Source organism: Panthera pardus, unplaced genomic scaffold (genome assembly GCF_024362965.1).
Source record: "Panthera pardus isolate Hobbes unplaced genomic scaffold, ASM2436296v1 HiC_scaffold_8, whole genome shotgun sequence".
NCBI lineage: Eukaryota > Metazoa > Chordata > Mammalia > Carnivora > Felidae > Panthera > Panthera pardus.
Window position 1 is genome coordinate 51,706,239 of NW_026527013.1, and position 12,060 is coordinate 51,718,298.

Consider the following 12,060-nt stretch of genomic DNA (forward strand, 5'->3'; position numbering starts at 1 on the left):
ACGGGATAGGCTTGAGTATTGATCTAAAGCTTCGGGAGTCTAAAAATACCGAGGCAGTCCTAGCGGAGAAACTTCAAAAGGACCAAGTGCTCCTAGGCTCCCCCTTCTCCGCTCGGAGCATAGATGGTACCTTCCGGAAGTCCGGGCGGAGACTGAGGCTGCGCTTCTCGCGAAAGGGCTGGCGTCGCGGGGCTGGCCACTTCCGCACTTCCGCTTTCCGGCCCAGCCAGCGCCCGCGATGGTGAGAGAGCCGGGCCCCGGGCCAGGGACCCCCGCTGTTTTGCCTCAAAGCTCTGGGTCTGGGGGAGATGCGGCTTTGCAACGGAGAGGCCCGGGGCCGAGGGATGCTGTGGGGTGTGGGGGCGCGATGAGGCTGGGAGAAAGAGGGCGGGGCGGGAGCCAAAGTGAGGAAGGGGCGAGCGGGGGACGCTCTCGTAAGAAGCAGGCCTTGCAGCTTCATGGTCTGGCTTTTGATGCAGGTGGGGAATTGTGAGGCATGGAGGACGCCGGAAGTGGGGCTGGTGATAGCGCCTCGAAGACACGTAGTAGGCCTCATTGCCCACAGTAGGGGAGCTGAGGCATAGAGTAGGGTCACCTCCTCACCTAGAATAGAACTTCACTAAATACACTGTCCTGCTCTCTCCTGCCTGCTTGACCCACAGTTTCTCAAAGGAAGTGTCTACACTTCCGTATCCCACTCTTCTTATCCCCTGCTTTGCTTCTACCTCACCGAAGTATCTCTTATGCTGTCGCCACCCAGACCTCTTCCTGGTCAGAACTCAACCCGTGTTAGCCTTACCGTAGTCCGTGAGCTCTGATACTACTGATCCCTCCCTTCCTGGAAATCCTCCCCTTTGATAAATGTGGGTGTTCCTGGGAGTTGAGACTGGCTCACCACCTTCCTCTTTACATTTGTCCTAGTGGTACCTATCTAGTTTCTTGGCTTTGGTGACCTTGTGTGTTCTGGTGACTCTTGAATCTGCCTTCCTCGCTCTCTTTTAAGGTTTGCCTGGAAATCTTGATAACACGTTCATAGTAGACCTCCAGATCAAGGCCCATTTTTTCTCCTAAACTTGCTTTTCTTTCTGTGGTGCTGTGGCTTTGTGTCTTCTTACCTCAGCTAGAAACCTGGATTTTCTCAAAGTCAGCTTTATTGAGTTATTACATGAGAGTGCATTTTATTTGTATAAGGGCAGGTGTCATGAGGCTTGCCCCTTAAAAATTATCCTTTTTAGATTTATCACTTTTGACAAACACGATCATGTAAGTACTGCGATCAAGACAGCAGAATGTTTCCTCAAAAAACTCCCTCTCGGGACGCCTGGGTGGCGCAGTCGGTTAAGCGTCCGACTTCAGCCAGGTCACGATCTCGCGGTCCGTGAGTTCGAGCCCCGCGTCAGGCTCTGGGCTGATGGCTCGGAGCCTGGAGCCTGTTTCCGATTCTGTGTCTCCCTCTCTCTCTGCCCCTCCCCCGTTCATGCTCTGTCTCTCTCTGTCCCAAAAATAAAATAAAAAACGTTGAAAAAAAAAATTAAAAAAAAAAAAAAAAAAAAACTCCCTCACGTCCCTCTGTTAATCAGTCCTATCTTCTCATTCCAGCACTGATTTTTTTTTTCTCCTATAGTATTCCTTTTCCATATTGTCATATAAAAGGAATTCTTCAGTGTGTGGGCTTTTTAATGTGGTTTCTTAACATAGTGCACTTGAGATTCATCTATGTTGTGTGTATCAGGAATTTTTCCTATACTATTTATTGCTGAATAGTGTTTCATCAAATGGGTGAACCATGGTTTGGTGGGAGGTGCTTTTTGATTCCATTATCCTCTACATCTTATGTCAGTCCAACTCTTGTGAGGACTCTCTGCTTGTCCTGTCCACCGCCCCAGTCCAGGTTCTCATCACTGCTCCTTGAATAACCCTCTTTGCCTTTTGTCTCACTTCCCTCTCCAGTCCATTCTCTGCAGAGCCCCCATGCAACTGTAGTCATGTAACTTCCTCCTCAGAAAGCCCCAACAGTTCCTTACTACCTAAAAGAAAGGCTAAGCTTAACAGTCTGGCATTTGAAATTAGCCATGAATCTCTAGGCTACCATTGCAGCCTCATCTGCTGAACCTAAAATGCTTCCCCTAGGGGCACCTGGGTGACTTAGTAGGTTAAGCATCTCTTGATATCAGCTTAGGTCTTGATCTTAGGGTTGTAAGTTCAAGCACCACGTTGGGCTTCATGCTGGGCCTAAAGCCTACTTAGTTAAAAAGGAAAAAAATGCTTCCTGTATACAGCAACACTGTACTCATCGCTACTTCTGGAACTCTTAATGCCCTTTTGTGTTATTTTAACCTTGTTTATGCTATTTCCATAATATTGTTTAGAAAAGGAGTAAGACACTGCATTTGTTAGGTACTGAGCAAGGTGCAAGGAATATAGATTTCAGTAAAGGAGACCAGGAAGCTTAAAGTCTAGTGAAGAAGAAATCACCTTATTAAATAAATATAAAAGATGTGTCATTGTAGATTATAATAAATGCTATCAAGGGGGAAGTCAAGAAAGGCCTCTAAAGAAGGAAGAGGCCTTCCCTAAATAAGCCAAGATCTAAGGGCTGACTTAGGTCGAGAGGCGAAAAAAAGCCTGCAGGTAGATGGATCAGCCTGTGTAAAGCCCTGAGGTGAGAAAGAACTTAGTTAATACAAGAAACTGAAGATAGGCCAGTGTAGGTAGAAGCTGATCCCTCTACTGGGAATGTCCTTAGTATACTTTTCCTTGTTGTAAAATCATTCTAATCCTATTTTCATCTTCACCTCCAAACCAGTTTCTTCTGGAAATGTAATTTGTAAGTCTAATTATGTCACATTTCATCCTCCTTTATATCATAGTCACTTTTTCTGTCTCCTCTACCCAGTGGAGCTATTTAAAGGTAGAGATTGTCTTTATGTTTTATTTTTTCCCCCCACCCTTAAAGGTAGAGGTGGTCTTTAAATTCTTAGCATCTGGATCAGTGCCTGGCACACAGTAAACATCCATTGTTGGCTCAAAAGACAGATTGAGAATAGTCCTTCACCCGCATGCCTCTCGACCAGAGTTTCTCAACCTCAGCACTGTTTGGAGTTGAATAATTCTTTTTTGTGCATTGTAGGATGTTTAGCAGTATGCCTGGTCTCTACTCATTGCCAGTAGCTCTCCCACTCCACCCCCAGTCCTGTCAGTGAAAAATGTCCTGACATTGCTGAATGTCTCCTGGCAAGAAAAATGGTTCCCTGTTGAGAACCACTGCTCTAGACTTAGAATGAAATGCACCTTGAAGGCTTACTCTGTTTGGTTCATGTGGTCTGAAAGGCAGGTACTGTCAGTACCGTCTGGCTCCTTTGTAGCTAGTGTGGGGCGGGGGGGCGGGGGGGGGGGTGGGCGGTGGCAGTGGGCAGTGGGTTTGCAGAGACAGACTCTGATCCTCCCTTTGGTTTTTTCTTACAGACTGCCACTCTCCGCCCCTACCTGAGTGCCGTGCGGGCCACGCTGCAGGCTGCCCTCTGCCTGGAGAATTTCTCCTCCCAGGTTGTGGAACGACACAACAAGCCCGAGGTGGAAGTCAGGTAGGGCAGAGAAAGGTCAGGGTGGGGATGATGGGCTCAGCCCCAGAGATGGCAGTTGTCTGGAGGCTACCACAAAGTCGCATCCTGGAGTTGGAGACAGCTACACTTCTGCAGTTCACTTATTTTGTCTTGTTGCCAGATGAACAATCGTTCCCAATTCACAGTTCGGAAAATAGGGTCAGTGGGTTGGCAGGACAAAACCCAGGGGAGAAACTCCTCTGGAACCAAGATTGCTTGGCCCAAGGTGTGAGTTCTCAGAGTGGGGCTGTTGGTCAAGTATCTCCTGTGGCATTACTGAACCCAGTTTAAGGAGAGGGTGGAGAATTTTGTTATCCAAGATCCCATCTCCATTCTTTTGTAATTTAAAGTTCAAGGGCTGTGTTTCCCTGCCTCCCTGGACTCATCATTTATTTCAGATATTCCGTATTTTGGGTTATTTTCTCTTATCTGATATATGTTTTGTTAAATATTCTGTTTCCCTTTAAAGTTTAATCTGAGACATACATAACTGAGATAAGCAGTGTTACCACACCAAGTTGAAATGACTTGAATTTAAAAATACTGAAAAGATGTTAGCATGTGTCATGTTGTTTTACTTAACATACGTTTTCCACTAGGCATTTTAATTGCCAGTACACATAACTGTAGATTCAGAGGCATCAAAATGGGAACTGAGCTGAGAGGGGTCTTGATGCCAAATAAGTGAATCATTCGTGAATTGATAATTAAAGGAGACCAAACTGTGTTTTGTTTTTAGCTTGCCCTTTTATCCCTAAGGCAGCCTCTCTCTTCTCATTCCCTAAATGGTGTATGGGTTTGCCTGTAGTTATTAAAATAAGAGCTGTCATTTGTAAAGCTCCTACCATGTGCCCCGCACTCTGTTAGACAATTGACCCTTTTTGATCTCTCTCAATCCTCGCCAGTGAAATAGGAATCAGTCATTTACAGATGAGGAAATTGAGATTCCAACAGGGTAACTTGTCCAAGGAAAGTAACAGAGGAGACTGGATTTCAAAACCTTTTCGCCCTGACTCCAGAGCCTTGCTCCTTCTGTTGGAGAACACGCTCGCTGGCCCCCATCTTGGAGCACCCCTACTTGTGAGTCTCCTCTTCCTTGGACTCTATGGTCTCAGATAGAGATTCCAGGTCCTGCTGTGGGGTCTCCCTGAGCATTCTGTTCCTCTATAGTACAGAGGCCTGTGACATTGTGTTTCAGGAGTAGCAAAGAGCTCCTATTGCAACCTGTGACCATCAGCAGGAATGAGAAGGAAAAGGTTCTGATTGAGGGCTCCATCAACTCTGTCCGGGTCAGCATTGCTGTGAAACAGGTGAGCTCACCACTGAGCCCCTGCCTCCTCAGGAGGCCAGGGATCCTCATCTGAGAGAGCTGTGCTAGATTCAAGGTGAAAAGAAACCCAGGCTCTATTTTCTTGACTGTACCTAGGGAATGATTTGCCAAATTCAGCAGGTCAGTAGAGTAGACAGAGCAACCCTGTCTTCTAGGCCTTGCTCTGGATTACAAGTTAGGAAACATAGCAGCCAAGGCCATTGACAGTTTAGTGTGAAGTCAAGAATCATTTATAAGAAAGGGAGAATAAGTCCAGTTCAGAAAAATAAATAGTACCAGTATCAATTTAATAGCTATAACCTCTGAAAAAGAGATTTAGGATAAAGAACAAAGTGTAATTTCTTACGTTTTCTCAGGTGATGTTTCACAAGTGTGTGATATTCCTATCACCCTTATAATTATTGCCATATATATGTATCATCCGGCCAGTTATTTGTTTAATGGATTTCCTTAAATTGACTTACTTTTCTTTATTTAAATTTGTTTGAAAACGAAACTTCGTGCTGTAGGAGAAAAGCAACATCACTCGACAAGTAGAGGGAACTCCAAAAAAATAAGTTCATTGAAAGAAAACAAAGCTGTTATTTAGACTAGATACTGTTACCTACAGAAAACTCTGTCCTTGGGGGCCTGCGCTGTTAAAAAGGGAGATTAACAAGGTTGGGAGGTGTTCAGGGCATACCAGCACCTAGTTGCAAAATTCTTCCATTAGAAATAATGAGAATTCAGCAGAGAAAAACTTTGGGGAGTTTTTGATGTTCATTGCTATTAAAGTGGAGATCACCTAAATTTATTTCTGATAGCCCCACATGGTATATGTCATAGACTTTGGAAAATGCAGCACTGGTGAAATGGGCAGGTGAGGAAGAGGCTGCTCAGAATGTAGGTATGAATTCTGGAAGGAGCGGATAAAAACCTCAGGTTTGCCAGAATTACCTCTCTGGAATGGGCGAAAGTGAGACTGTGATAATGCCCTGTTAAGTTGAAGACGCTCTAATGTAATAGACATTCAGTTGGCAACCAGGTGCCCCACAATTCAGGCAGTGTTTGCTCCCAATGGCAAACCCCACTGCTTGCAGCAAGCCTAGGAGAAATTGAGGTCAGAAGATCAGGGCTACAGGTTTCTGTTAGCCTAAGATGTCAGATTTAGGGAGACCTGTTTATCCTTCACTCTTACTAGGCTGATGAGATCGAGAAGATTTTATGCCATAAGTTCATGCGCTTCATGATGATGCGAGCAGAGAACTTCTTTATCCTTCGAAGGAAGCCAGTGGAGGTGAGACTATATGACCCACATGTTCATAATACCCAAGGTTCTTCCACCAAGTCTGCTGTCACTGGCCAGGGATTGTTCACAGAACCTGGATTGCTTCTCCAACTGTAGGACAACCGCTCCCTGAGTTGAGAGTGGGCCTTCATTTTGGCTGGAGTGGGAGTAAGAGGGATTAGAAGCTTAAGAGAAGTTGGGCCCACCTCAACCATGGGAAAGGCAAAAAATATGAGATGCATTGCTCATCTTCCTAGAGCCTTAATGGCAGAAAGGGCACGATAAATCAAATCCTTTCTGAGCTCTGCCACCACTAAATCATTGTCTCTCAAGGCCACAGTTGACATTGGCTCAGTTGTTGCTTGACTTTGTACTTGAGTACTTTCCACAGATTCTCTGCCAAATCAACTTAAAATAACCCCAGTGACTGAGTAGCTACCATGCAGAGCCACATGTACCATCAGATGTGTTGGCCAACCTCGTCCTCATCCTGAGCTAAAATCTCTCTTCCTAAAAAAATAAATAAAAATAAAAATAAAAAAAATAAAATCTCTCTTCGTGCTCCTAGATCTAACCTCTGTGGCCACCCAGAACAAATAAGATTGCTCCTCCACACACAACCAATCCCATCCTTATCCCATAGTGTCTCTTCTCTCTGGTTGATTAGATTCTTCTGTTAGAAGATTTCAAGTTCCTTCATTCTCCCATGACTCATTCTGCATGCAGCTGTTTGTATCACAAACAGCTTTCCAGGGGTGCCTGACACAAAATTCTCACCTGGGGTCCGTTCCTTGGACCCAGCATAGATACCCTAGCAGAGCAGGTGGGCTGCTGCCTGAAGGACATGTGACTTGGGAGAAGATCGCAGCCAGTAGGAAGCATATAGCTGAGTGACCTTAGAGGACATGGTCAACTAAGTGCCCTGGAAAGCTAATTCTCTCCTGTTTTTTCTCTTCCTCCTTCCTACTGTCTTCCTTCCCCAGGGATATGACATCAGTTTTCTGATCACCAACTTCCACACAGAGCAGATGTACAAACACAAGTTGGTGGACTTTGTGATCCACTTCATGGAAGAGATCGACAAGGAAATCAGTGAGATGAAGCTGTCGGTCAATGCTCGTGCACGCATCGTGGCTGAGGAGTTCCTCAAGAATGTAAGTGGGAGGACTCACTGGTGTCCCTACAGAGGAAGGAGGTGCCATGGGTTGAGAACTTAGAATCTGGCGGTAAAGTGGTGCCAGCAGTTTGTATTTCCTGAGGCCTCTAGGACCTTCTGGTGGGTGGCACGTCAGCCAGGTGCCTTGGGGCTGGAGGACCTGAGGGTCATCTTTGTGAGCTGCAGGGCATTTTCTGTATTTGAGTGTCTCCAGGACACCTCTCTTAGTCTCTCATGGAGACTTAGACGCTCCTTTGTACATCTCAAAATGTACACAGTCCTTCTCTGTATCTAGTTCAAACCCCAGGTGAGGCAAGTTAAATCCACATGGGAATTTTCCAGGAATATAGGGCAGTTCATCATAGTGTAATTCCACTTCTCAGACAGACTTAAATATTTTCCTTCAGTGTCTGTTTCTCAGGCTTATAGTCATGATTACTTTCATGGCTTCAGTCCTCCAGATCTCTCTTTCATTTGTTTGTGTCTTCCTAACTAAAAGGACAGCAGTCCTCTGAAGAGGAGGAATTGTTTACACTGATGAGCTGATGACACAGTTGCTCTAATTTAGATATTCAAGATATCCTGCCTTTTTTTTTCTTCTTCCAACCAGTCTTTGGTTTGTTGACATGTTCTGCTCAGAGTCAACTACGATCCCTAGATGGTAGATTAAGTGTTTACTCCTAGCAGTGCATACAGATCCAGCCCAGAAGGAATTCAGATTCCTAAAAATGGAAATTACGCCTGCTTCCCCTGGGCTTTACTTATACGGAGGGCAGCCAGTGTACAAAGTAGCTGCCCTGTGCATGCAGAGCAGTGTGCTTGTTCAGATCACACAGACTTTGTGTGAGTCCGGCCTTGCTGCCTACTTGGGCATGTTCCTGAACCTCTCAACAAAGCCTCAGTTTCCTTAGCTGTGAAATGAGACTGTTAATACGTACTTTTCAGTATGGTTGAGCATTAAATGAGGAAGTATATACAGAGCAGATCACCTGGTTCATAGTAAGCTTTCCAAGTATTGTAGCACCAGAGTTTTATGGCAAATGCACCAGGAGGCCTTTAGGTTCAACTACGAAAGAAAATAGTTCTTGTCCCGATTTGTTATTTGGCTTATTCATTCAAGAGTCATTTAGTCATAATAATTGGATTTCTGTTGTTTAATCCCTGAAACAATCTTTGAGTCAGGTGTCATCCCTATTTTATAGATGAGTGAACTGGGCTTTGGAAGTCAAATCACCTATCCAGGACCCTCAGCTAGTAAGACGAGAAACCAGGACTTGGAGCTTGGTTTTCAGATTCAAAAATCAAAGATAGTACCATGGCACTTGGCAGGGGTCACATACTCAAGTGCATGCAGGGGTCAGGCAGGTAATAATGTGTGTGAGTGAAGTGGGCTATTGGGAACCTGGTAAGCATATGTCTCATCTGAAGAGGACCACTACCACAGAGCTCCTGTTCATTATGGTTTCATCTTCTAGCTTGTCAAAAGAATCCCCAAGTCTGGATTTGTATGCAACATCTTGCATATTTTCAAGGTTGTAAACTAATTCCTATCTTTTAAAAATACTTTATGGGCCAGACATTGCTCATTATTGGGCTGGGTTCAGTTTGTGGGCCAATTGGACCACAGCTTCTGGTCTGTAAAATGTCCAGGGCCATTCTGGGTACCATGAAGGATACCTGAGGTCAGAAAACATTTCAAGGGCCTGTTATGGTTGGAGATCCACCCAGAGCTTGGCACTAAGTACCAGATCCTGGGTCCTTCTACTCTGCTCTTCTGGCCCTCTGAGTCCTCAAGTGCTTGCATTTAGGCCTCTCATCTCTAAAGAAGGCAACCTCAGTTCACCAAGTGAGGCACTGTGACAGCTTTATAGCAACCTCCATGACAGGGCTAAGGGGAGCTGGGGAAAAGCCCACCTCACCCTTAATTTCTCTGCCGTGTTTAGTGCTGGGTTTAAGGCTAGTGCCCTGAAGGTCACTGCTGAAGGCTGACTGAATTAGAGCATGACCCCAAGGTGTCCTGGAACCCAGCCCTTTCCCCCAGAAATCTGAGCACAGTGGCAGCTCTCAGATCAGCCCACCTCCCCAGAGCAGGCCTGCCAAGATACATACTGTAATAACCACCATTCACTGCCTCTTGGTTCTCTTGACAGTTTTAAACCATCTGGCTGGATCTTGAGGCCTTCCCCCTCAGACTCCCCCGTGTCTCTGCAAAGGCATCCTGGAGTTACTCCCTAGAGCGGCGGCGGAGGCAGCAGCAGCAGCAAGCAGCAGCGGCAGAGCGGGGGAGCTGGGTCGGGGTGGGCATTAGATGCGGGAGGTGGGTGGTGTGCTTGCTAGCTGGGCAACAAAGCAGCAGTGGACCTGCCCCAAGGCCACAGGTGCCTGGTCAGGCTGGCTTCTGATGTTCAGTCCCCTGGGCTGGGACAGATTTTTTTTAACGTCTTGAAACTTAAATTCTGTGCTTGTAGGAGACTGAAACCTTTTTGTCTTTTTTTTTTTTTTTTTTTTTTTTTTTTAAACAACCTCCACCTCCAGTGGCTGTGACTGGTCCCAGTGATTGTACCATATTGGTCGCTGTGGGTCTGGGCGGGCCTGGAGCCAGAAGGCGACTATTGTCTCCCTTTCCCAATTACCCCCTCCCCAAGCCCCAGGTGGGGAGGGAGGGAGGGAAGGAGGAAGGTTTCAGACTCCAGTTCTTTTCCCTTGCTGTCTTATTCCTGAGCCTCCTTGGTCCCAGTAGAAGTTGTGGGGACCCTCTGCCAGCTTTCTGAGCTCTACCTGAAAATGGCCACCCAGCACTGGTTGAGGACAAGGGCTGAACTGGTGGCCACCAGCCATGTCCAGGAGCTGGACCCTGAAAGCCAGGTACCTCTGGCCGTAGGGGCCACTTTGTGCCCTCCTAGTTGAGAGGGGCCACTGTTTCGCCTTGTCTGTCAGTGCAGTGCCTGTGCTAGAGGTGGAGAGGTGAGTCGTCCAGAGCTTCCTGAGCTGGGGCTTTCCTGCCTGCTCTGGCTCCTCTGCTCCCACGCTCGCTGTACCTTTTCTTATTCTGGTGGATCCCCCCTGCTCCCCTGATTAAAGTCTCTTCTTGCCCCTTTGGGGCTGCATGAGGTCTGTGCACTGTGTGTATGAAAGGAGGGGAGGTGGGGCATTTTCTTCCCAAGACCACATAGCTGGTACTTAGGCCTGGGGGTCCCCATCAGAGGTAGTCTTCTGATTGGCTGACATTATGTTGTGCCAAGGGCCCCCACCCAGAGACCCCATTATAGTCCAAGCACCACTCATTTCTGAAACTGCTCTCTGCCTATACAGAGCTTTGGTCCTTTTCATATAAAGAGCTCAGTTGGGCTAAAAGGTAACCTCAGAGAGATAATAATTCCATTTTATGACTAAGGAAACCAAGGTTCCTTGAGATGTAGCAGCTTGCCCAAATCTCCCAGCTAGTGAGCAAGAGGGTAGACTTCAAATCCAAGGCTTCTACCTCTATCTGTAATCACTAGCCACGTGTGGCTGTTTAACTTACTACAATTAGGTAAAGCTTAAAATTCACTTCCTCAGTCCCACCAGAGACATTTCAGGGGCTCAATAACTACAAACGACTACTTCCTACCATGTCAGAGAGTACATGCGTGACATTTCCATTGTTGGAGAAAGTTCTATCGGACAGCACTAGACTTTGGTGACTGCTTGAAGTTAAGAAACAACAACAAACACTTGTGTTTGAGTCCTGACTCTCAAGACTGAATTTGTGTGAGTTCTATTTATTCTGTGCTTCAGTTTCTTTATAAAGTGGAGATAATGTAAACAATCTGACACAGTACTTTTCAAATAGGCACTAAATAAATGATAGCTGATCATTCCACCAGCACAGTATCTAAACTGATAATTTTCATTGTGCTAGGCATGGAGGTGGTGGGGGAGAGACCTTATGCCTGTTCGAGAGAGTTGGGGGATGGGTAGTGAAAACTAAGTGTGTAAATTGGTGTATTGAAGTGTTTTCATATTCACAAATCTGGCAGTCTATAGTGGGTGTATTTATGGGAGGGGAGGGGGTTTGGGAAAAGTTTCAGAAGGGTTAGCCTTTGAGCTGAGCTTTCAAAAGAGTTTCTTCCAAATCACCAAAGAAGTCTCGAGGTAATGTTAAAGGGAAGAGGGATAGAGGTGGGAGTAACCTGAACAGCTATCATCCCTTTTATGACATTACCTCTGTGACCTCCCCAACTGCTGCCTTACAGAATTAGGTGTGCCCTCCTCTGGGGCACATGGCTATGTTCTAGCTTTGCAGTAAATGTTAAAGATGCTCATGGTGAAGCTGGATTTTCACTAGAGTATGGCAGCTGCTCACACAACCCTCACAGGACAGCATTGCCAAGGTGAGCCAGCCATTTCTCACAGATCTATCTCCCAGGGTCCAGAGCCCCTAAAACCAGGTTTGAGGCTGAGGAGAAAGAACAGACTGGATGGTTGCCAACAGCCTGCCACCTTCTGGGGGCATTCCTTTTGGGAAGCCCAGTCTCCAACCAAGGGAGGTTGGGAAGAGTGATCTCAGGTTGAGGTTGGCTGGACAGTGAGGTTGAGGATCCACCCTCATTGTACTGGCAGATCTACCCCGTAGTTAACAAAGCTGGGTTCTTAGACCCGAGTACTCTTACTTGGACTCTGCTTGAATGAGCACTGCTGGAGTTTGTACCTCAAATTGCTCCTT

The 12,060-nt window shown here is 46.3% G+C and overlaps 2 protein-coding genes across 2 annotated transcripts in view; both read left to right on the plus strand.

Moving 5' to 3' along the window:
- OGG1 (8-oxoguanine DNA glycosylase) overlaps positions 1-3,577 on the plus strand; it is a 44,603-nt gene extending 41,026 nt beyond the window's left edge. Inside the window, exon 9 of the transcript XR_008420489.1 lies at positions 3,466-3,577. The gene's annotated coding sequence lies outside the window, so the exon portion shown is untranslated. The remainder of the gene's footprint in view (positions 1-3,465) is intronic.
- Positions 51-10,465, plus strand: ARPC4 (actin related protein 2/3 complex subunit 4). The gene is made up of 6 exons (XM_019428258.2): positions 51-241; positions 3,466-3,584; positions 4,801-4,912; positions 6,113-6,208; positions 7,183-7,353; positions 9,506-10,465. The coding sequence occupies exons 1-6, from the start codon at positions 239-241 to the stop codon at positions 9,509-9,511; spliced, it is 507 nt and encodes a 168-aa protein (XP_019283803.1). The 5' UTR covers positions 51-238; the 3' UTR covers positions 9,512-10,465.
- Positions 10,466-12,060: the final 1,595 nt, after the last annotated feature.